General features: G+C 48.2%; 1 protein-coding gene across 4 annotated transcripts in view; it reads right to left on the reverse strand.

Annotated features, from left to right (window-relative positions):
• MBTPS1 (membrane bound transcription factor peptidase, site 1) overlaps nucleotides 1-24,872 on the reverse strand; it is a 50,023-nt gene that overhangs the window by 16,802 nt on the left and 8,349 nt on the right. The window contains exons 2-15 of one of the 4 annotated variants that reach the window (XM_059903680.1): nucleotides 23,903-23,958; nucleotides 22,416-22,460; nucleotides 22,228-22,309; nucleotides 21,217-21,702; nucleotides 20,245-20,502; nucleotides 17,100-17,306; nucleotides 15,421-15,531; nucleotides 14,881-14,990; nucleotides 13,176-13,292; nucleotides 12,657-12,724; nucleotides 8,868-8,970; nucleotides 7,394-7,545; nucleotides 5,903-6,064; nucleotides 1,783-1,927 (exon numbers count right to left, since the gene is read on the reverse strand). In XM_059903680.1, the coding sequence (XP_059759663.1) occupies nucleotides 1,783-1,927; nucleotides 5,903-6,064; nucleotides 7,394-7,545; nucleotides 8,868-8,970; nucleotides 12,657-12,724; nucleotides 13,176-13,292; nucleotides 14,881-14,990; nucleotides 15,421-15,531; nucleotides 17,100-17,306; nucleotides 20,245-20,502; nucleotides 21,217-21,385 (1,602 nt within the window). In that variant the 5' untranslated portion in view covers nucleotides 21,386-21,702; nucleotides 22,228-22,309; nucleotides 22,416-22,460; nucleotides 23,903-23,958. Of the gene's footprint in view, nucleotides 1-1,782; nucleotides 1,928-5,902; nucleotides 6,065-7,393; nucleotides 7,546-8,867; nucleotides 8,971-12,656; nucleotides 12,725-13,175; nucleotides 13,293-14,880; nucleotides 14,991-15,420; nucleotides 15,532-17,099; nucleotides 17,307-20,244; nucleotides 20,503-21,216; nucleotides 21,703-22,227; nucleotides 22,310-22,415; nucleotides 22,524-23,902; nucleotides 23,959-24,872 lie in introns of all 4 variants that reach the window. The other 3 variants (XM_059903678.1, XM_059903681.1, XM_059903679.1) reach the window with 3 other exon arrangements.

Raw genomic sequence — 24,872 nt, forward strand, 5'->3', positions numbered from 1 at the left:
CTGTGCTCTGCAACGAGAGGCCATGACAGTGAGAGGCCCGCGCACCGCGATGAAGAGTGGCCCCCGCTCGCCGCAAGTAGGGACAGCCCTCGCACAGAAACAAAGACCCAACACAGCCATAAATAAATAAATAAATAGATAGATAGATAGATAGATAGTCATGTACCACAGTGTTCATTGCAGTTCTATTGACAATAGCCAGGACATGGAAGCAACCTAAGTGTCCATCGACAGATGAATGGATAAAGATGTGGCACATATATACAATGGAATATTACTCAGCCATAAAAAAACACGAAATTGAGTTATTTGTAGTGAGGTGGATGGACCCAGAGTCTGTCATACAGAGTGAAGTAAGTCAGAAAGGGAAAAACAAATACCATATGCTAACACATATATATGGAATCTAAAAAAAAAAAAAAGAAAAAAATGGTCATGAAGAACCTAAGGGCAAGACGGGAATAAAGACGCAGACCTACTAGAGAATGGACTTGAGGATATGGGGAGGGGGAAGGGTAAGCTGGGACAAAGTGAGAGAGTGGCATGGACATATATACACTACCAAATGTAAAATAGATAGCTAATGGGAAGCAGCCGCATAGCACAGGGAGATCAGCTCGGTGCTTTGTGACCACCTAGAGGGGTGGGATAGGGAGGGAGGGAGGGAGACGCAAGAGGGAAGAGATATGGGGATATATGTATATGTATAACTGATTCACTTTGTTATAAAGCTGAAACTAACACACCATTGTAAAGCAATTATACTCCAATAAAGATGTTAAAAAAAAAAAAAAGAAAATAATTCAGAACAAAAGAAAACCATATATACAAAGATATTCAGTGAGATGTTTACAGTTGAAAACCACCTAACTGTTCAAGCAAGAAGAAATAGTAAGCACGTTACGATTCAACAATTCTACATAGTATTAAGCAATCATTAGAAAGAACATCGGTGCTTATATATAGTAACATTTAAAAATGTTTATAACGTGAGAACTGAAAAAAAAAAAAAAGACTAACTTTGTCTACCACACAAAGATAACTAAAAATATCTATTTCAGATAAGGGCTGGAAAAGCTTCTTTTTTTTTTTTTTTTTCTTCAGGCAACTGACTTTATTAATCTCACAAAATCATAAGAAATGTACTTTCTGTGATAGCTTCATGAAAAGTGAAATCCTGCAATCAAGAAACAGATGAAATGAGGGACTTGGAAATGAAAAAGCAAGGATGAATACAGTAAGTGTTGGTGGGCACTGAATCAATTTAAATACACCTATTTAAACAACTACAGTAATTTGTTAGAAAATATGATTTGAACTTTTTTTTCAAATAGTGGCTCTATTAGTGTGTGGGGCTGAAGTGGTTTTTCTGTTCTTTTTCCCGATCCTTTATTTTTGTGACAATGTTTATATAGTAAGTGTAAAACAAATTATAAACACAAAATTCAAATAAAGACCATGCCTTCTAAACATGAAGGCCCGTGTGTCCTCATTAAACAATAAAATAATTATAAGTGAGCCTTTAATTATAGGCAGGAAACTGTAAAAATGAAGACTCAAATGCAATTAGCTGATTCAGGAGTCAAACTCAAGATGCCAAAGTAAAAGAGTAGCAAACTGGCCTCATTACTATATCCCTGACATACATAAAGCACTCAGGGGAGAACAAACCACTACTTCCAATCCCCCGGCACCCGGACAGGAGGAGGACCTGTCCCTTTTAACTGCAGGAGTAAATCTGGGCCACGTCTAAGTTGGCCGCTGGCTGGAGGGCAGTCTCACCTTGTCTACGATTCTTCCTGTGACACCCATGCCGTTGAGGATGGTGACGTTGACGATCGTCGGCATCCCTCCGTAGTAGATGGGCTGGGAGCAGTAGGGCCACATGTAGGGACACTCGGTCAGATCGATGTAGCTGGGGCTCAAACTGAAACAAAAAATCCAGTGTTACAGTAGACGGCGTTGGAAAGCATCAACGGGGCGGGCCTGAGCCTCGGGAGGGCCTGCCTCCAGGGCTGCCCTCGGCTGAGGTCCGGGAACTTGGCTTCAGAACACGCCCCGTGCTGGGGAGGCCTCCTGGCCAACCTGCCTCGCCGGCAGCAAGGCGGGATGCGCGGGCATCACCTTTCCCCTCTGCGAGCCCAGAATCTGGTGGCTGCGGCTGGCGGAGAACGAGTATGTGACCAGTCCCAGAGCAGACCTGGGACTCAGTCTCAAGGCACTGGGGCAAAGATGGACTTTTAAATAACTGGAGCGGGGACGAATGGGTGGCCATTCGGCAAAAGATAAAATTAAGATCCCCACCTCAGACCATACACAAGAATAAACTCCAAATGGATCGGATACTCTCAAGTAAATAAAAGAAAGCCAACAAGCATTAGAAGAAAACATGGGCGAGTCCCTCCTTAACCTCAGTGCAGGGAAAGGCTTACCGTGCCTCAAAATCCAGGGGCAACAGCAACGACAGACTAACAAATATGGTTGTTAAAAAAGAAAAAAACCACATGGCCAAAAACACTTTCACAAAGTCAAAAGGCAACCAACAAACTGGGAGAAATACTTGTAATAAAGGGTTACTCACCCTAACATAAGAACACGTAAAAACCGAGGGACAAAAACCCCAGAAAAGAAAAATGGGTGAAAGAAATGAACAAACACTTCACAAGAAAGATATAAAAACAGCTCTTAACTCTAGACAAAGTGTTCAAACTCACTCATAACCTGAGAAAGGCAAATTAGAACAACACTGAGATAGCACTTCTCACGTGTCAGATTGGCAGAAGGTAGAGCGTGGCCGGACACCGCGGGTGAGGCTCTGGGCAGACAGGCAAGCTCCCACGGCACAGCCCTTCTGGAGGGGAAGGGAGAGACCTGGCAGAGCGCCCTCTGTTCTCAGCTTGGACCCAGCAACCCCACTTCCAGGAATTTTCCCTGGAGACACACTTCCAACAAAACTAAAATGCACAGGCACAAGCAGCTTAAAATTACAAAATACTGGAAACAGTTTCAATGCCCATATGTAGATATAGATATGTGCTTGAATAAACAAAGGTATCTACACTATGGAGCTGTAAAAAAAAACGGAGGAGAAAGATGTCTGTGAACCGACACAAAGTGACTTCCAGGATACTGTTAAGTGAAAAAAGGACAAGAGAATACTTATAGTAATGCTGTCCTTCACGTAAGAAAGGGGATATCAGATGGTAGGTATGTATCTGCTCGTGTGTGAAAAAAGAAATGCAAGGATAAAGCAAAAACTAATGGCGTCGTTACCTATGGGGGTGGAGGGAAGGGCAGGGGGAGCGGCGCAGAAGGGCTGAGGGGAGCAACACGTGGCCAGGTGCGCTCTGCGTGCAGCTCCAACCTTAGAGCCACAACCCGATACGTAACTAGTTGAAATCAACCAGGATGTGGGGGGGATCCGAAAAGAAACAGAAATGCTAACAAATGAACTCAACTGCATTGAAAATAAATGGCAAAACCAGACTGAAAGGGGTGTGGTGGGGAGGAAGATATTAACCTAAATCACTCTGGCAAACAGGAGACTACATGCTATAAAGCTAAAGATAAAAAGAACTACACACGAACACAATCCTCTAGTTAGTCTATCTCTTCTCAGCACGGGACGAGCTAGCAGTTCTAAAACTTGTCCACAAGTGTGTACTAGGACTGAGCAGATAAACATCGTGGCGAGTGAGAGCCAGGTTTCTGGCTGCTGGAGAAGGATAACCAGCCAGAAGGAAGACTCAAGATGAGGGCCGTGATGTCAGGTGGGATCAGGAGACAGATGACTGCATGGACAGACACAGAAACAGGTACAGGTGTGTGTGTGTACAGACACTCGCCAGCTCTGTCTGCTGAAGGGGCTAGAAACCACTATGAGCACAGCTGCCAAGAGCACACCTGGTGCCCAGGTGTCCGCTTCTAAACCCACTCTCCAATTAAAGGACCAGGGCTGCTCGGGCAAAGAACTGATACCGACACTGGGCACGGAAATGCTGCCAAAAAGTGAGGAAGTGCCCCCCAACTGATGGAGACATGCTGAAAAGACACAGGAGCCAACCAGCGGGAGCCCTAGAGAGCCAAACCTGGGACAACATGAGCAATAAAGTAAACAACGACACCAATGGATTATAACCCACAGAGTAAAATAGGTACCTATGTGTCCACGCCGATATAACTGAATAAATAAGAAAGGAGGACAGCTCTTCCTTACAGCAGAATTTCATTCAATAAATGCAGAAGGGAATGAGAGAAACAGAAAGTCACCATGGGACAATCTCTACAGTAAGAACTGTTACAGGGAGGAACCATCAGAGGACGCTAAACTTAGCGATGGAAAGTATGTTAGGAAACAAGATCATCTGTTTGTTTTTTTTTTTTTTAATTTTTATTGGAGCATAGCTGCTTTACAATGTTGTGTTGGTTTCTACTGCACAGCAAAGTGAATCAGCTATACGTATACATACATCCCCCCTTTTTTGGACTTCCTTCCCATTTAGGTCACCACAGAGCACTGAGTAGAGCTCCCTGTGCTATAAGAAACAAGACCATCTTCAAGGGCGTCCCCACAAGACACTTCGCAGTCACAACGGGACAGTCACTGCAGTGGACGTCTGGCCGAGACACCCCGGCACCAGACCTCCTGCTGCGGAGCCCAGCTGACGGGCAGCGGCGGGCCCTCCACGACATCTGTGCCAAGGACTGAGCGCAGAGGGCACCAGGGCAGGCCCCGCCCTGGGGGGCACAGGTGCCTCTAACAGGCGATTGTGGCTCAGGGAACCTCCGTGATCGGGAAAGGTGTCAGACCTGCGCTGGGTGTGAGGGTCCTCCTCCCACTCCTCCCTCCTCGCCCCCTTCATCCTTCATAGGCCCCCTCCCCCAGGAGGTCTCTTGGCCGTCTAAGTCCACGTTGGCATCTGCTTCCTGGAGGGTCCAGCCTGACACATCACCTAAACTTCATGATGCAGGTGAGCACCACCCAGGATAAAAGGAAGGACACTGAGCCAACTGTCCCAACTGGAGGAGACCAAGGACACGCGACGACTGAATGCAACGCGGATGCTGGCCTGTATCCTGGACCAGGCCAAGGACAGGGGTGGGGAAAATCTGGGTGAAATCCAAATACAGTCTGCAGGTTAGTAGATGGTAACGTATCAGTGCCAACTTCCAGGCTCTGAGGCTTCTACTATGGTTATGTAAGTTGCTAACATCAGGGAAAGCTAGTGAAGGGTTTGTGAGTCCTCATGCACCAATTTTTAAAACTTTGTTGTAAATCTAAAATCATTTCAAAATAAAAAGTGAAAAAGAATTCTTGCCAAAAATACAGAACCTCACTAATCACGAGAAAGCATCAGAGGACTCAGAGTCATGAATGACAAGACAGATGAACTGTCAGGGGTCCGGGGAGACCAGGGAGACATGGCAACTGCACGCAACGTGGGGCCTGGACCCTGGACCAAAGAACACGACGGGAGCCGGCCACTGCGCATCTGTCTGCAGACTAACCCCAGCACAGCATCAGGGTGCACCTGTTAGCTCTAGCAGAGGAATCACGGACTACCGAGGTGCTGGCCTGAGGGGGAAGCCGAGGAAAGGGTATGTGAGAATGTCCATACCATTTTTGCAGATTTCTGTAAACCTAAGATTATTTCAAAGGAAAGTTTTACAAAGAAAAAGAAATAGGAAATCACTACCTTAGACCCCTGACGTTACAAACAGCAGAACATGAGGAAGTGGGGAGCAATCCTGTCGGCAGCGCCCCAGAAGCAGCACTGCAGAGCTCTCCCTGAGGCCCCCGAGCATTGTGTGATGGGGGCTGGTTCCATCTGGAGGCTAATACTCTGTGCCGAGGAGCCCGGTGCAGAGAAGAAAGGCCTGTTCAAGAGGAAAGCACACCGACCTGGCCTGTGGCTTGTAGCTGCTGAGGACCTGGTAGGCTCTGAGGAGGTCCAGCTTGCCGTGGCCTTGTTCAAACATATTCACGCCGGGCAGCCTCCGGGCTGCTGCAATCAGGGCCTGCTTCATGCTGGCCGGATTCACCAGCTCCCGTCTCTGGACTGTGCTGGGGGAAAATACCATATTTGCTCATTTTCTCTCAGCAACAGAATGAAAACCAGACTATCCCTACCCTGTACGTGCGCAGTCATGTGACCTCCCATCTTGATCTGTATCTAACAGGAGCTTCTTCGGTAAAACTCGTGCAAGATGCGAACGAACGTGCTCGTTTCTGCACCTGCCCAGGGACTGACCACTCATCAGCCTTGCGCGTGGCTTGTGAGAACATGGACTCTTGGGCTAGCGCCCGTTTTTACTAAATCGATCAGGAAAACACATCTTCCCACTAACTTAACAGTCGACCTCAGAGGTTGCAGGAGACAAGAACAGCTAGGAGTTACAGGCTCCGGACACGTGGACGCAGCCCGGCCGGGAGAAGGGAAGGATGGAGGTGGGTCCTGCGGGGACTCGATGCAGCGTGGCCAAGAGGCCCGGCCTCGGAGTGAGGCCCGCTGCGTCCACGTGCTTGTTTTGTTTGGAGGCCCGTGTGTGACGCGTCACCCTGGTGGGTCAGGCCTGGTAGAGGGTTCATCATCGGAACGCAGCTGGACTCGGGCAGCGGCGCCCAGACATTCTCACTTGCTTTAGAACACCAGCATTAAAACGCATTTTTGTGTATCTACATATTATAAGTACAAGTAAATTTTAAGCCCCTAAATGCAGGGGAGAAAATCCAGTAAACAGTAAGGAAAAACTGACTCTACTAAGCTGCTAAATATTTTCCTACGATGATGGGTGGTCGTGGAGTGTAGCTAGACCTTTTCTAATAGGTCTAGATGGGAAATCTGACCTAAGGAGAAGTGAGGGGAGGAAAGCGGCATCAAGTCTTACTGGCAGGAAAAAAGAATCGCTCACAGCTCAGCCACAGATTGACAACCCCCCTCCCGCCGACAGCGCAAGACCCGGCGCAGGCTCTGGCTGCTCGCCGGGCTCTGAGGCTGGAAACGAAGAAGCGCTTCTCTGCCGCTCGGCATCTGTTACGAGCTCCTTCTCACACCACGAAAGCACTCCTGACCCACCGCAGAGGCATTTTACCCGCTGCAGGGAGATGAGGAAAGCAAAGGCTTCCTCCCCACTGAAAACATCTGTACGTAGGGAAGCCGCCGGGCTGGGCACGAAGACACAACGGCCCCCCCTCCTCACTCCTCTGACAGCAGGAGGCTTGACGGGCTCATTAACGCCCACAAGAACCACCTAAGAAAGAACGGACGCCTGCCTCTTCTGTAGAGACGGGGTGAGGCCCCGGGATGTGCTCTACATCCAGCCAAGCTGGTGACAAGCGAGACTCAGCTCCTGGTCCCCTGACGCCACCTCCTCCCAGCCGAGCCACACTCACCTCACCAGCAAGGTGACAGCGCCCGCCACCACTGGGGAAGCCACACTGGTCCCCGAGAGCGCCCGGCACCCGCCTTTCACGCCGGAGCCCCTCACTCCAGCGCCGTAGGTGACAATGTCAGGCTTCATGCGGCCATAGCCTCCTGGCAGCTCCTGTAAGCAAAAGCAGTGTGGTCTCTACCACGGCACACACACTGGCACACGGCCACGTGCAGTTATGAGTGAATAAAACCAGAACAGAAACGTGGGTCAGCTAAACACACTGTAACCTTAGTACGATGCTGGTTTTCATCTGAAATTCACTGCAGTTCAGAAGAAGCTTAAAGGACAGTATATAAAATAAAATTATTTTTGGTGCGTTTTGTAATGATCAGCATGACAGTAATGCCATAAAGCATTTTAAAAGTGAATATTTTAAATTTTGCTAACATGCAAGGCTGAAAACTGGAAACTGATTTATTTCTAGATAATTTAAAAATTAAAAATATGCTAGAAAAATCAGAAAATTAAAATTAAAAATTAGGGAAAAAAAAGAAACATTTTCCTTTACAAGGAAAAAAGTACGTGATATGACTGGATATTTCAATCTGGCACCAGAGGGGAAAGAATGACTTAGAACGGTGAGTATATAACCGTACAAGTAACCTGGGATAAGAGTTTAACTGAGAACTCTCTTAAGCTTCCCAGAAACTGGGGCAAAATGAGAATTACAACAGGAGTTCTATTCTGTAAGAAAGAAGTACACCAATTTGAAGTGCAAAAATCCTTCCCGGCAATCGGGCATAAATGGACTCTGGATCCTCCCGTGTGGGACACTGAGCAAAGGCGTCTTCACTGCAGCTCCACAGATTATTCAGGAACGCTTCTCAAAATGTCGTCAAAACACAGGCCTCGATAAAGGCCAAGGACATGGCAGGGGGGCTGGAGCAGCAGGGGGACGCCGAGGGCAGGTCAGGGTCCCCAAGGGCCGCCCGAGGGAGCACCGGCGACCGCAGCTCTGCTCAGATGGGAGGAGGAGTCGGCCGCATAATTAAAGCTCACGCAGCTGGACTAATTACCTTGCCAGAGTCATTTCAATTTTGTCCAGCTAAATGCAATCATTCCCATGTCAGCGGAGCTGATATTAAGCCGTGCTCACTGGCTTCTCCTGCTTCCCAAGGCCAAAAAAAATCACCCCACCCAGCATGGAGGACTGCCGGCCCTCCCCCTACCAGTCAGGGCCAGTGCACATGAATCCAACTGACCTAAATGACGAGTTACTCAGAAACAAGCTAAAAAGAAGTGGAGCCGGGAAACACAGTGAGAACCGGCACCTGCCCGCTGGGCCACGGGGACACGGCAGACACAGAAGGCGCCACAGCGCGTCCTCGTGGCGGGCTGCCTCCAGGCTGCTTTTCTCTCCGTGCTCACAGGCAGCCCCGAGGCCCTCACACGCGGCTCCCGCGGGCACGCCGGACTAAAGGAGCAGCGCCTACCCAGGTGGTCATTCCTCGCGACGAGAAGCGGGCGATGTTGTCCTCAAAGTCAATGCCGCCCACTCCGATCACATCCATCTGGTCAGCAGGGTTATTCAGAGTGCTGCATCGAGGCAAGAAAAAGACACAAAAGGCGGGGGAGAGGAACCACTCTAAATGAAAGATTCAAACAAGGGCAAGCACCCCCGGAACGGTCGGAGACCGCGGCAGGCTCTTCCGTGGCGAGGCACGTGCGGCTGTGAGCGGCGGGCCCGTCGCTGCCACCTCTGCCGGCTCAGTGGTCTCCTCACACGTGGGACGCCCTCTCCTGCTCTCCCTCTCTCCTCCCTGTCAACTTATCGCCCTCCGGCCCAAGACTCTCTTCTCCCCTCACTACTGCCAGGTGTGCAGGAGCCCCCTTCCTCCGAGCTTCCCAAGACTGACCACTACCAGAACCGCCACCTGCGTACACGTCCGTACACCACCTCCCAACTGCTGCGAGCGCAGCCCCCCCAGCTCGGTCCCTGGCTCCTCTGGGAAGGAACTGCAGCCACACACGTGCACCTGCCACCGTCAGAAAGTGAAAGTTCTCCCCTGGTCTCGGGCAGGTGTCCCCCTTCCTCAGGGGAACCATGGGGATCACTCATCTCTCCGTAACCCTGGGCTCCTCAGCGGGAAGACACAGATGCGTGTGAAAAAGCATGCGGTTCTCCCCAGCACTTCAAGGGCACTAGATCCGCAATGACACAAACGTTTCAACTACGGAGTCAAGATGGAAGTCAAGATGAACTATTTGAAAGTATAAAACAACCAGTTATGGAACTGCACTTCCAAGCTTTACCTATTTCCGCTCCACCACCACAAAATGAACTCCTGAACCACAACTGATTCCGAGCAGCTGAAGCGATATTAGCAGCAAGATACTACTGTTTAAACCACACGGAGTCGACCCTAGCATCACCTCCTTAGCTTACCCACCACCACCATGCTACCAGCTGGTTGTTCAGAAGCACCAAGAGTGATCTGTTAATTGGCTGACAGTAAAAGTTTACAAATTTCTATGACATCAAAGAGCAGAGATTAGAACAGAAGTCACTGGCAGAATTTCCCACTGAAGCTGATACCAAAAAACACCACCTTCCCACCCTGCCTCTACCTGCCAATCCCTATACTTTACACCCTTAAAATCAGGGGAAGGCATCAGAAAATCTTTGTTGGTGCTGAAAAGGGGGAAGTGTAGCTGCAGACTCCCTGGCCCCATGAAATCTAAGCATCAAGGGTGCCGGACCCCAGAGAGCTCCCAGAAGGGGTACCCGTGGGGACGTGTCGGGCAGCGCCACGCCTCCGATAAATAAGCGGGCTCTTCAAGTGCATTATTGTCACCTGACCAGCCCTACCCGAGGCCCAGCAGTAAGCCACACCCGTTCAGGCTGTGCCACGGTGACCACGTGCCACCCCCAGCCCACCCAGCAGCTGGCGGTCGCAAGATGCTGTGAGGCTCTGGGGGCAGACACGCGTCTGACACCGGGGCTTCCTCTCCCGGGATCCCTGACACACTACGCACGAGCAGCTCTTTGATTAGAAGCCCTCACGTGTGGCCGCCCACAGAAGTCACAGGATTTCAGAAGAGTGACCAGTGTGTGCAAAGCAGTCAGGACGGCATGTGGAAGAGCCGGTGTGAACGGAAAGAAAGGCAAGCTTGGGGGAGGGGGCCGGTCAGCAGCAGGATCAGGTGATGGAGAGCGAGAGAAACACGGTTTCCCCAGGGAGACCCGAGGAGGAGCCCGCTTGGAGGAAGACGCGCACGGGGCGTGGGGGGGGGGGGGCGGAAATGAGGCTACGGCTGCAGAACCAGGCCCCCTGTTCTCGTACATAAGGTGTTACCGGGACACAGCCACGGCCCATTCGTCTACACGTCCATGCTGCCTTCACACTACAAGGGCAGGCGAGTAGGTGCAACATACCATGTGGCCCACAAAGACTCAACTAGTTACTATCTGATCTCTTACAGAAAACGTTTGCCAACTCCAGGCTAGACTACTGAAGACCTTGAAAACCAAGGAGAAAAGTTTAGATCTGATCAGGCAATAATGATCCACTGCAGATCCTTAGTTAAAGAAACTGCTGGACTATGTTTTAACAACAGAAACACAGAAAAAAGGAAGAGAAAGGAACAGCTACCACTCACAGAGCCTCAGTGTTCATGGTGCTTTCCCTCGGCTGTCTCATTTCATCCTCACGGCCACCAACCGGGGCAGGTCTCGTGCCCTCCAGAGCCAGGCGAGGGGGCCAGGGCTCAGAGAAGCAAAGGCCCCACAGCCCGAGGGCAGGTCACACTTGCCTGGCTCCGTCCCCGCACCCTCCCCGCCACCCCACGCCCCCCGTGCAGGGAGAGCTGCGCTGGGGAAGACGAGGCAGGGAGAGCTGCGCTGGGGAAGACGAGGCAGGAGGCTGGGCTGGGGAACTGACAGGTAACCTGGGGAGGCTGAGCTGCCGAGGGCTGGCCTGGAGCGGGGACATCAGAAGTGGGGGGAGGGACAAATGGAGAAGCGTTAGAAAGAGAAGACATGGAAACTGGGTGAGATGACGAAGTAACTGGTGCTTTTCGTGGCAGAACTACAGTTGGGACGTGTTTACGCCACTCACGCCTGTGAGTCACAACATACACGACTGAGGACCCAGCCAGATCCCTAACCTTGGAGCCCTACAAGGAGATGGGATCGCTGACAGAACAGCTCTTGGGCTGGACCCATGACTGCGAATGTGCAGGGGTTTTGACCTATAGAATCACTAATTTCACAGAGTCCAGCCTAATCCCCACCCTGGATGAGCTCAGTCAGCGCTCAAGACGGCCTGCTCTGCCCCAGCAGCACGGCCAGGATGTCCCTGAAGACAGAGCGTGTGCTCCTGAAGGCACGAGCAAACAGCCATGCCAGGCGGCTCTCCTTCTGGATCAGGGCACGCCGAGGCAGGCTCTGTATGTTCTCTCCTTCCCCTGCAGTTACTTTAAGCCCTCTGCCACGGCACTGAACCTCACACGTCCCGGGAGCCTGGTAAAGGGGGGTGACGGACATCCCACCGCAGAAGCGTTTCAGCACAAGAGGTTATTTATATACATTATCTACAGAATAAAAACCAGAGCTGTAAGCAGAAAGAAAATTGGGATCACTAACCAGACAAAAGCTTACTACTGCCTGTGATTCAGTGACTGATGTCCCGCATTTCAAGCCACTTTAATACACCATAACCTGGCACAAAGGGACATTTCTGTGACACTGTTCTCTGGTCCCTCCCTATCTGACCCTTCTCCTCAGTCCCCCAAACACTGTGTCTGTTATGCCACCCTGCACTTTCTCCTCATATTAGTCTCACTGTATCTGTACCTTATTTTTCCTAAAAAGGCAGGCACCTCAACTTATTCACCTCTTTACCCCTGTGCCTTGTGCACAGTGGGTCTCAATAAATACGGTAGAATCCATTTATTTCTAACAGATTTACTTTCCCGACTGATTTTGGGGGTAAAAAGAGTAGAATAAAAACTTTAGGCCTCCAAATTGCTATTTCCAGCAAAGTTAAAAAAAAAAAAATTAAACAAAAACAAAATCGGCCTTGAGTTGGCAACTGCTGGAGTAAGTGGGCGCATGAGATTCATTACAAAGTCTTTTCTGTATGTGTTGAAAATATCCACAATACAAAGTTTTAGACAGGTATAAACAGGTATAGCAAGATACAGAGACAGACACACAACAGGTTTTCAGTTATTTCAAGGAAAAAAATACCTCTAAGGTTATTCCTATCAGGGGTACTTACCCATAAAGAGGCCCATCATTGCCAATAGCAGAAACCATGATGACGTTGTTAGCTGTTAACTCCCACACCTACAAAATTAACAAGCATTTATTTATGAAAGTACACCACTTTTAAACAATCAACATATAATTGTTCAAAAATAACCACAACTTCCAAAAACAGAACTAAAAAAAGAAGGGATCCCCCTGAAAGCGCAACACCAGGCCAGTACAGACGTGGTATGGCTGGCAGTCAGAATGTCCAGAGACGACAGACTCCAGGACACAGATCCACACGCACAGAGCAGACCCGGGCTTTCCAGGCACGCCCAGAAAAGACAGGCCGTGTGCTCAGGTGAGAGGAAGCAACACAGCACCCTGTGCTGCTTCCCACACAAGTCACCATGGCTCACGTCCTCACAGAGCGGTCACCATGTGGGGGACTAGCCACCAGCACACTAGACACGAAGCAAAGCGGGGCGCGAGGCAGAGCAGGAGTCGTCACCAAACACCTCGTCCGTCGCACAGTGGCAGGACCAACCTTGTCGACGAACGGGTGGTCCATGAAGTCGGGGCCCCCGATGCTCAGGTTCAGCACGTCGATCTTCTTCAGGATGGCGTAGTTGAAGGCGTCCAGGAACCAGGACGTGTAGGAGACCTGGCCCATTTTTAAAACAGTCCTTTAGGTGTTTCAGTGGAAGTCTCCAAATGCTAGATTCTCAGCAGCATGAAGTATTCACTTAAACTTCAGAAACAGATCCAAAGAACGACAAATGCTCTGCGATGTAAACTACTACACCCAGAGCTTCCAATCCTTGGGGCTGGACTCTGGGGAGAGGCAAGGTTCCCAGGGTCCTGTCCCGCCCGGTCTCACGTCCAGCACCTTCCTGACCTTACAGCCTGCCTGCCCAGGGAAGACCTCAAACTTCTAGCTGCCCCTCTTATAAAAGGACTTGTCCTAAGACACGTCTATTCAGTTAAGTGTTTCTAAATAGTTTAATGTATTGGTCTAATATTCTTTATTCCTAAATAGACTGAAGAATAAATGGTATCAATGAAAGTTATTTCACAGAATTATTTCTGATAGTTATTATTTCTCTCATGAGTTTCCCTACAAAAGTTAAATTACTTTGTGTATCGCCATTCACGTGTTTTATAAGATACAAAATTAAACTTAGAGTAGAAAACAATAGATGACAGAAAACAATAAAATAAGCACTGGAGGGAATGAAAAGCCTTTCAATCCAGAATTCTATATTCAGTGAAAATAGTTTTTTGAGAATAAAGATGAAATAAAGATATTTTCAGATAACTAAAGCTGAGAGAAATCATAGCTACTAGACTGCATTACAAGCAATACTAAAAGCATCTTTTCATGCTGAAAAGAAATTACGTGATATGGAAACTTAGATCTACAGGTAGAAATAAAGAGCACTGGAAATTGAAAATATGTGAATAAATACAAAATGTTAAAAAAAAAAAAAACCTTACAGTGGAAAAAGAATCCACATTATGATTAAGAATTATGTTTTTTAAAGGCTTTTAAAAATAAAACAATATATTTATATTTGCTTGAATGTGCAAAAGAAATTCTAGGAGGAGTGGGTATGAGAAAAAAAGAAACCACCACATAGGGAACACAGGGAAGTAAGGTGAGAACCTGTCGGACGGGGACAGGGTTGGGAGAAGTATCCCTGTGCTGCCTTTTGATGTTTTTGAACTATGTATTACCTATGCAAAAATGAAATTTTAACAGTTAATAAATACTAGGACGCTCCCTCTTTTCAGTAACGTTTCCAAATGCAGAGTGAGGGAACAAGCTTCTAAATCCACGTTACCCAACACGACACTGGGTGCTGGGCACAGAGGCTACCCTCAAGGCGGTCAGTCCAGCAGGGGCAGCAAACACACAAACACGGGGCTGTTCTCTCAAGCACATGAAGTGTGCCGAGACGTGGTGGGCAGGACCCCTGGGCCGGCCGGCGGGGCGGGAGAAACGGGAGGCCAAGGCATCCCCTTGGAGCAGGGTCTTCAGGGTTCCAGTGAGGCCCATGGAGGGGGCGCTGGGAGCCGGGCAAAGCCGCCCCGCGGAGGGACGCGAGGGACAGCACGGCACACGGGGGACGCCAGCCGCAGCTCAGCACCGCAGCCGTGTGCTGCTTTTAAACCAGCACGTTTTCTAGAGTTTTGACTTTTCACATTTTAATATCAACCCTTTACGTTTCAGGGGTCCTCAAAACACCTACCTGGTTGTTGGTAAAGACCCTGAAAATGTGAAGTTCTGCATCTGGAGCAAATCCCTGGCATTCCCGCATGCTGGCTATCACACCTGCCACGAACGTGCCGTGGCCCAGCCCTGTTGTCCAAAAGGAAGAAGGCACGAAACACAGCTGGTACGACGTGTGCCAAGATGCAGCATTTCAAACGAGCTCATTGTCCGAGCCCGAGACACAGACTCCCCGGCACCTCTCCGGTGCCTCCACGCAGAGCCCAGGCCTCGCCAGCCCCACCTCTGGGTCCAGCCGCTCCGGCCCTCCCCCCACAAGGAGGCTCCCCTCCACCAGGCGTCCCTCTCTCCTCACTCACCTCCCGACCTACTCTGAAAAGCTTCTGCCGACAGGCACGAAACAGCTTGGGTCTGTCTGAATAGCTGTTGTACACGGACTGTTTAAGCATGTACACAGAAAAATACCCTCTCAGCTGACAAAACGGAGGATGGGAGTGATGCAAGGCCCGCCTGTGACCAGAAAACACCCCCTCGGGCTCTCAGGACATCGGCCACCCACCGTCGTCCAGGGTTCGCTCGTTGGTCCAGTTGGTTCTCTCCTTCACGTTTTTGAAGTGGGGGTGCTTCTCACTCAGCCCGGTGTCAAAAACGGCAACCCTTACGTTAGCACCTTATTCCAAAAAGAAAGCACAATCGTGTTTGAGAAATCACCGTTTATGAAATACATCCCTCTTTGGGACCCAGAGAGAATGACAGGTGATCCAGGGCCAAAGCCTGCCCAGAGGGCACACAGCAGGCCAGGTGCTAAGGAGAGGAGGGGACAGCAGGGGAGTACCATCACCTGCCGCTAAATAAGACCTGAGGCCACACAGAAAGTCCCTCTGGACGCCCCTCAACGTCACCAGCTCTCAGGGGTGGGACCACCTCTCCCGATCCTCCACCAATGACTGATTTTCCCCTCTGGGCCATTTTCTCCAAGTCGCCATCTCCTCATCTGCTTAGAGAGGCCCGTGGGGCGAAGGGCACCACAAAGCACTCACTTACGGGAGGGCGGGGCCGTTTCTACTCCCGACAAGGACTCAGTGCTGCAGAGAGGGGCTGCCCACCACACACAGCGAAAACCACACTCTAAGGAAAACCACTGGATTGCACACTTTTCTATGATAACAAGTCTACTTCAGATACTGGCCAAAAGCCATCTGCTCCGATGGGAAACATGACTCATGCTGTGAGATCAAGGAATTCTAGAAAACACGTAGAAAAAAATACAAGATACTCACTGAAAGGCTAACGGAAGTAACACAGGTCATGTCTTTTTGGTATGAGGGTTGTATTTATGTGTCAATACTACGTTAAATAATCAACTACACTGAGATAACCAACAAAGTCTATTGTTTACTTTTTAAAAATGCAGACACAATACTGGAAACCAGCTGGTTTGGGGGGAATGAAAAATGCTTTTCTGATGGTTAGAGAATTTCTGTTTTGTGAAGTTTTCCCCCTAAAAAGATAAACCAAGAAGAGACAATAATTTAATAAAATGTCAGCCCCCCGGGTGTTAAGTCTGAGGCGCAGTAAGGGAAGGTCTTTGGTTCTCTAAGGTAAGGGTCTCTAAGCCAAGGAGAAATGAAAAGACACTGAGACAAACTGTGATGTATGAGGAGCCAGAGACATGGGCTGATATTTAGGGTCCAAACCTCCACATTAGTTAAAACAGGAATTTTCTGCCGTGATGTATCAGCAAGAAAAAAAATCTGATGGGTTGTGAGTTGTATTTCCCAGGATATGGTCGTTACTATTGTTTCCTGTTCCGAAACAAAAGGTAACAACCTCGACAGTCAATCACTTAGCCATGCTGCACACAGGGCACCACACCGGAGGGATACGCTCAATTTCACGGGACTGCCCAAATCAAGGTAACTATCTCTGGATTTGACCTCGTTCCCTGGGACATTACAGAACTCTGCTGGACTGCCAGTCAGCTCTGGCAGGGGCAGTGCCGTGTCTGTTCACATGTGTCAACAGGAAAGAAACACTCCACAATCTACTCCTTGTAACCTCAGAAACAGTACAGGAAAATAAGACACAAAAAGTGAACAGGACTGAAGAATTAGAAAAGCCACAGAAACAGATGCCCAGCACAACAGGAGCCAGAGACAAGGGGCGTCCAGCTCAACCCACAGAAGGACAGACCCGTGAGGCCCTGGAGGGGAGGCCGCCCCGGGCTGAAAGGCCCACCTGTGTAGCCCATCTGCCACAGCACGTCGGCCTGCAGCGTCTGGGCGACCTGGCGCGGGATGGCCCTGAGCAGCCGTCTACTCGAGTGTCTCCCGGTGGCGTGCCAGAAACCCGAGCCCAGGGAGAGGCTGGCCCTGCGCAGGGGGCGGGAGGACTGCCACTTCTGGCTCCAGCGGGTCTCGTTGCAGGGCACGGCGGCGGGGTCAGCTGCAGCCACGGGAGAGAAAGATCAGAAACGCAGGGGACACGTACCTGTCAGGGAAACAGTCACTCCCCCAGTGCAATGACTCCCTTCTGAAATCCCTTCTGCAGGGGGGTGATATTCTCTCCCCTCTGCTAGAAGGGGCTTCTCCGTGCGGTTAGAGTCAGAGGATATTATTTAGCCATCACGTTATTCCCAAACGGTTCTTTACCTGGAATTTTCTAACCAATGTAAGGCAGGGAAAGACTGATAAGATAATCACTTCTGAAGAAATAAAGTCAACTGTGATACTAAAACTGAAGAAATGCCTGGTTTTTCATCAGCCACTTATTCCCACTGAACCACAAGTGTGTGTGTGCTAGGCGGGGAGGGCGGAGCGTAAGAAAATGTCCACTAAGCGATGGTGAAGCTTCACCGTTTACAGTGTGATCCCTGGGGCAGGAAGAAGCCGTGTGATCCCAGGACACCTCGCTCTGGCCTTCTCCTACTGTGACCCGCTCAACGTCCTCAGCGTGCGTATCTGCTAGAACGTCACCCTTCAAACAGCAAAACAGAGGACTCGGGGGATTGCTGGGGGTGATGGAACTGTCTTGTATCTTGATTTTGCTGGTGGGCACCTGACTGCACACTTTTACCAAGACTCGCCAAACTGTGCACTAAAAAGCATGGATTTTACTATCTGTAAATACTTTTTTTTTTTTTTTTTTTTTTTTTAGTGGAAGAAAAAAGTAGAAGAAATACCACAAGGGCTGTCCCTTTACCTTTCAAAAACCATGCTATAATGAAGAAAAAACCATCTTTCAAATCCGTTTCTAAAGGGCAAATCTGTAATACCACTGAGGTTCTGTTTCTAAAACCAATTACTTTAGCTTTCCTTCTGGTCTCACCAGGCTACACCCATGAAAGTACAGGGACCGGGAAAAATATACAGTCATGTCAATTCCATTAAGTAATTATTTGCACAGTGCAACTGAAATTATTCTATACTGAACCTCCCATGTTGATTCTGTTCCTTCGGTCAACAGCCTGGGCACTAATTGAAGGACAATATTCGAACAAAGGACGGGTCTGCTGTGCTCTCCCTTCAGCAGACTGGGCCGCAACCAAAGGACTGCATTCAACTCTGGCTTCACTTGTTAAGGGAAAACAGGAAGTGTTCGAAGAAGGGGACTTGACGCCAGGTCGTGTTAGTAACCCCTGAAGGAACTGGGTATTTTTATTATCCTGGAGAGAAGGAACTGTTAAGGGGGACACCAGGATAGCCTTGAAATACCCTGCAGTGCTGTCTTGTGGAACTCAGGTTAGCTCTGTCTTATGGCCCATGGAGAGACCCGGGATGGGATCCAGAATGTGACAGATTCCAACCCAAAATAAAGCAAAGCCTTCGAACAACAGAGCCACAGAAAAAATGAACTTTTTTTTTGTTTTTGGCCATGACATGTGGTATTTGGGATCTTAGTGCCCCGACCAGGGATTGAACCCGGGCCCCAGCAGTGAAAGCACGGAGTCCTAACCACTGGACCGCCAGGGAAGTCCCAAAAAATGAACATTTAATGTCTGCTCACAACAGCCTAAGAAATCTGCTAAGCTCTCTTCACGCGCACTACTTCCTTTTGCCTCTGTAAGAACTCCGAGGAAGGTAGTACTATCTCCATTTTCTGGATGAGAAGCGCTGAAGCTTAAAGAATCTTTGAGTTGCTTACCACAGAAGGTCACGGCTAACAAGAGGGAGATACATACTATTTCCTTATGGGCTGTCGAGCACAGCAGCTGACAACCATGGTGGAGAGGATACGCAAGGGAACCCCAACCATGAGCCCCTACGCTTCCTGTCCTAAAATCAGCCCTTCCATGTTTCCTAAAATATTCTGCAGCTCTTTAAGATAAGATTAAAAAATAAAAAAGGCACAATTTATATATTTGGCTAACTGTACAAGTTTTGGTTTGCTTTTATCTTCCTGGATTGCTCTGAGGTTACTGCTTTTCAAAGAGAAAAAGCACCACGAGACGTGGGCTAGCAGAGAGAGCTCTGCGAAGTCAGACACCTGAATTCCACAGCTGACGCTTGAACTGGCTGTCACAGCATGCAAATTAGTCAGGCTTGTCCCCTGGGTGTTTTTTGAAACCTCAGAGGCTCTCAGGCCTAGTATATGACAGACAAAAAAAGAAAAGCAAAATTGTATTTCTTTTTCCATCTAATGAAAGAAATGACAATAAACGGTAATGGAACTAGCAATCTGTTGCCCCAGTTTATGTCAAATGGGGAAAAAAAACCCTTTCCTTTGGTAATACATTTGCTTTGGAAAATATTATGCAATAATATGCAACTTGTTATCTGAGGATAAACTTATCTCGACAGGCCCGAGTTGTAAGGACTAGGAAAGTAAGCCCTGGGGCTGAAAGGAACTCAGCAAATTCCTTCCGTCCCTGCACCTGCCCAGCTTCCCAGCTTAAACAAGCCCAGCGGAGGCGCGACGGTGCGCGGTCGCGAGGGTCTGAGAAAAGCAAAATGAAACCCAAGGAAGAGGTGTTTTGCAAGATGCCTTCAAAAATAAAAACATGCGCTGAAAGAAGCAAAATGCAAATAAAAAGGAGACTCAAAGACACCGTCTTCGTTTCAGAGCGTGAAGGGGCGTCAGGGCCTCAAAGCCTGGACGCTTTGAGAGGAACCTGGTGAAAATCACTTCCCACACGACAAAGATCACGATCACCCTCTACTGCAAACTTTCATTATTTGTTTCTATCAGAAAGAAGCACGAAGTCTCTTTTTGGTTTTTTAAATTCCTGCCAGGAAAATGTTCATGACTGACGAAACCGGACGGAGGGACAGGAGTATTCACTGTACTGCTTTTCAAATTCTGCCACGTGGGAATACGCACATCCTCCCGCTATTCCCAGCGCAGCAGAAACGGATACAGACCAGCCCAAGGCCACGGTACTCACACTCCGTATACTTGAGGGAACGGAAGACTTTCCGTTGGGGTGTTACCCGTTTGATGTTTGGATGATCTTCAAGTGTCAGCAGCCCCGCTTTCTGTTTTTCTTTTATCTGAATCACCTCAAAATCACTAGGGTAGTCACTGGATGGATTGTTTCGAGGTATAATTCTCCAGTTGTCGATTGCACTGCTCTTCAGGGCGCTTGAAATAAAGGAATTTCTAGCTTTGGCTGTAAAGTATCCATTGAAAGCCACGATATACTCTGCAATCAATGACCACAAAATAAAAGTGAGAATTTACGTACCTATATTATGACATAAGATTATACTTAATCTAAAACTTCCCTGGTAAAAGAAAACTTACATTATCATAAAACCTAGTAGAAAGAGGAGTAAACAAACAGACTAGTTTAAACACCCTGGATGGCAGTTTCCAGAGCTTTGAGCTAAAACAATGTGGATGAACCCCACTGATCACAGGACACATCACTTAGAATCAGATACCTGAGCTATTTTTCAAAAACCAAACATTAACAGAAATTTGAGTGTATGGCAGAGAAATGCATGCAAGTTTTTTAAACAGGAAGAAGGAATTCAGAGAAGCGAAGGCTCAGTTTTATTTTACCGAAAACAGTAACAAAATGTAGAGCAGATTATATAAGACTAATTGCTTAGTTGTCCACAACTGGTCACATAAACTTTCAGCCCCTCCGAAGTCCCCACCCTCACCAGCTACAATGACATCTGTTCCATGGAATCCAGTTTTAGGGAAATAATTCAGAATGTCAATTTCCTTGCTTCATATAAGCTAATTATACTGGAAAAACAAAATTCAGCAGAATTAACATCCAAACACTATGCACTCAGCCCATTCGAAATTTATTGTTTTTGGCAAAAGCTAAAGCTTACAATAAATCTGAAAAAAAACCGCATTGGGGGTGGGGGGAAGTCCCTAACCTTTAAAATAATATCATTACCATATTCCACAACTGTTGAGGAGAACTCCACCTTCAAGGTCAGGTGCGAACAGCCAGGGCACGGGGCCTTTTCAAAAGATTTCTTTTCCAGTCTGTCACCCAGATGTTTCTTCCCACAGAGAAAAACCACCAGCAGAAGCAGCCAGATGTGGACAAGCTTCATGGTCATGAGTGAATATGGTCATAAAATCGCATAAATTCAAATCGCACTTTTTTCTTCCTTGATTATAAGTTAATTTTTGTTTCAGCTAAAAGCTGAAACATTACTGATCAGCCATTTTATAGTCTTGTCCAAGGTAAATAAAAGTTAAATTTCATGGCCTTTTGTGGTTTGGCCTGAAAAGAGGCTTTCATTTCTTTCTTCGTTTCTTCTCCATCTTGGGCCTCAGGCTTCGCTCACTCTGGCCCAGACACCTGAGTCCTACGCTCCATCTGCACCACAGAACCAAAGTCCAACGGGGATGAGTGATCACTCCGTGAGCCAGCCTACAAAACAAAGCAAGCGCAGAGACCTCAGCAGCGCACCGACAGAGCCGGCGAGGGTTAGTGATCCCTGCAATTTAGATAAGAGGGTCAAAAAGACACACCAGCTACAAGACAGAATAAAACCATGGAACATCTTATTATTTCACTTTAGTTACTCCTCACTTCTTTCAGGGGAAAAAAAGTTTTAAGGCAGCTTCAAAAATAAAATAGGATAAAATAAATGAGAAAAATAAGGATGACAAATAACCCCAGGAATATTAAGCACACTGGCCCTGAGCACCCCAGCACCACGGAGGAGGAGGAACCATGACCCTTCGCCTATGGTCCTTACTACGCCTCTATTTCAGATGCCGTATTTTCCTATCATTTGCAGCTCTTCATCTCCAGGGTATTTCCCCAGTCAGCACTTTAATTCCCCATAAATTTCACCAATTTTTCAGGCAAAAGCTTGGTATACACCCTTACTTTCTGCTGTAGAATTAACACCTAAGAGCAAACTAATTTCCATGCAAGTCATGTACTTACCACCTTCTTTAAGAGACGACATAAATGATCTAAAATTACTCAAACTATGCCTCTTCAGGTTTTGAAATACTTTATGCCAATGCTATGAAGAGAGCACAGAAGAGTTTTTATTGTCACTAAGTGTATTTTACCTGAAGCCTCAACTTAAAGATTTTCAACCTGCTGAATATGTTATAAAATCAAATTACCTCTTCACTGGAAGTGACATGAGAGGACAGTCTGTGAGGTAAAAGCTGTTGCCAAAGAAAACTGCTGAGTATTAAACTGCACGTGAGCACGAATACCTTTCAAAATATCTGAATGGTCAGGAAAATCATAATTCTTCACAATGAAGAACAGAGCAGTGATAAAACAACAACACAGGCTGCAGCACGCCCAGAAAAATCCGTTGCACAGCTCACACCAGAAACATAAATAATCCAGCAGGGGGGAGACAGACCAACGAGACAGACAGGGCCTTCCATCGCTACTTATTTCTAAAAAGAAAACACGTAGGACAAGGAGTTAGCCCCCTTTCAAGAGAGGAGTGTCAAGGTGTTAAACCCATTCTTCCGGCAGAAACTGCTACCTGAGAGCAACAAGGAGTCTGTGGTTTCTGGAACTATTCATGTGTGCTTCTATAAACAGGAAAGCACTGATAAAGGAAAGTAAGGGTTTGGGCTTCCCTGGTGGCGCAGTGGTTAAGAATCTGCCTGCCAATGCAGGGGACACGGGTTTGAGCCCTGGTCCGGGAAGATCCCACATGCCGCAGAGCAGCTAAGCCCGTGCGCCACAACTACTGAGCCTGCGCTCTAGACCCCGCGAGCCACAACTACTGAGCCCACGTGCCACAACCACTGCAACCCACGTGCCTAGAGCCCACGCTCCACAACAAGAGAAGCCACCGCAATGAGAAGCCCATGCACCGCAACGAAGAGTAGCCCATGCGCAGCAACAAAGAGCCAACGCAGCCAAAAATAAATAAAATAAATAAATTTATTAAGGGAAAAGAAAAGTAAGGGGTTAAGAGTATCTGAACAATCTTTGAAGTTCAATAATTAGGACATTCATTGTTATAATAACAAATGATCCTGAAAAGCAGGCCTATCTCTGCAACTGGAGACCAAGGTTGGTGGAACAGAGTTAATCAGACAGAAATGAAATATTAAAAGTTATTTCCATAGCAACATGAAGAACAATGAGAATGCCAGTCATATAAACAAAGAAATTCAAAACAAAGACCAGAACAGAAAGATGGAAGAAAAGCAACAGGGGACACCAACAGTCACTCCAACCTATTTTATAGCAAGCCGCTTGGGAGTGAGGCCCAAGTTTTTGTTCATACTTGATACCTGCAGCAGTATCACAGAATACAACTATCTGAAGCATATAGCTGACCTAATTATAGTATTACGGGTCAAAGAAGAGAAAGCTAATCACTGGTGATAAGAGCTCTTATGTTAATAGGAAATGAACTTACAGTGAAAAGATTTAAATGGGTCTCAATTAAGGCAATTAAAAAAATAAAATAAAAACAGAATGCTAAAGAATCTATGACACATTTGGACTGGATATAACACAAATATTAGTGCTCCATACTAGTGAGCAAATATTAGACCTAACACGTTGGGTTAGATCAACTTCAATTAAACCTGTTCCAAAATAATTCACACACAGGTAAAGACAGTGAACTTACAATCAGCCTGGGGGGGAGATGGCTGATGTTCTCTTACAGCTGAGGCAGGAGCCTGACTTTAAAAGAAAGAGAAATGGAAAGAAAAGGTTAGGGATTCTGAAATTTTAAAATGCCTAATCAGTTCTCTTCCAAATAGAAACAGGAAACTTCTTAGGTCTTCGGAAAACAGGACACTGTACGATCGTAAGACAGTCTACCTTAATTTACTCACTACATCATACAAATTTATGAAGTGCTAACCAAGTTGCAGACATTGCCAGGGGTTACAGAGGAGACACGTGTTGTTAGTAGGTGAGGGACGCAGCCCTCCAGGTGGGATCCTGCAAGGAGGCCAAGCACAAACGCCAACGGCTAAGCCAAGCGCAGGAAAGGACGACAGCAAAGGAGAGGCACAGGGCCAGCGCCGGGGACGCGGGACGGAAGGAGGAGCCTTCCGGAGAGGCGGCTGGCAGCTGGCTCTGGCCGACTCTACCCCGGCAGAGCTGGAAGCGTGGAGATACGGAAAGAGAAGTGGGGCATCCTGAGCAGAGCTACATCCCGGCGAGGAAACGCAGGGTGCGCGTAGGAGCGGCCAGTCATCGGTGCCAGGCTGGACGCTGAGGCAGGCAGGGGGCTGAGCAGCAGGGCCAGCGGACAAGCGGAAACACAGCCGCTCAGAGCCGGCGGAGCGCCGCGCAGAACTAGAACCCCGCGGGGGCGGGGGGGGGGGCGGGGGGGGGCGGGGGCCCAGCGGCTCGGTTCCCTCGTCCAATCCGACCCATTTCCCCGGGAGCGCCAGAGCCAGGCACTGCTCCCGCGGCCCCGCAGAGCAATGAGCACACGACAACCGAAATCTCTGCCTTGTGGAGCGGCCCTTTCAGGGGGAGACAGGTAACACACACGATGACGAGAAGACGTGGCATTTAGCTGGTGATAAATCCTGTATTTTGAAAGCAGAAAAAAGAAAGAAGGGGGATGTGACAAGTCAGGG

This window comes from Balaenoptera ricei, chromosome 19 (assembly GCF_028023285.1).
Source record: "Balaenoptera ricei isolate mBalRic1 chromosome 19, mBalRic1.hap2, whole genome shotgun sequence".
Taxonomy (NCBI): domain Eukaryota; kingdom Metazoa; phylum Chordata; class Mammalia; order Artiodactyla; family Balaenopteridae; genus Balaenoptera; species Balaenoptera ricei.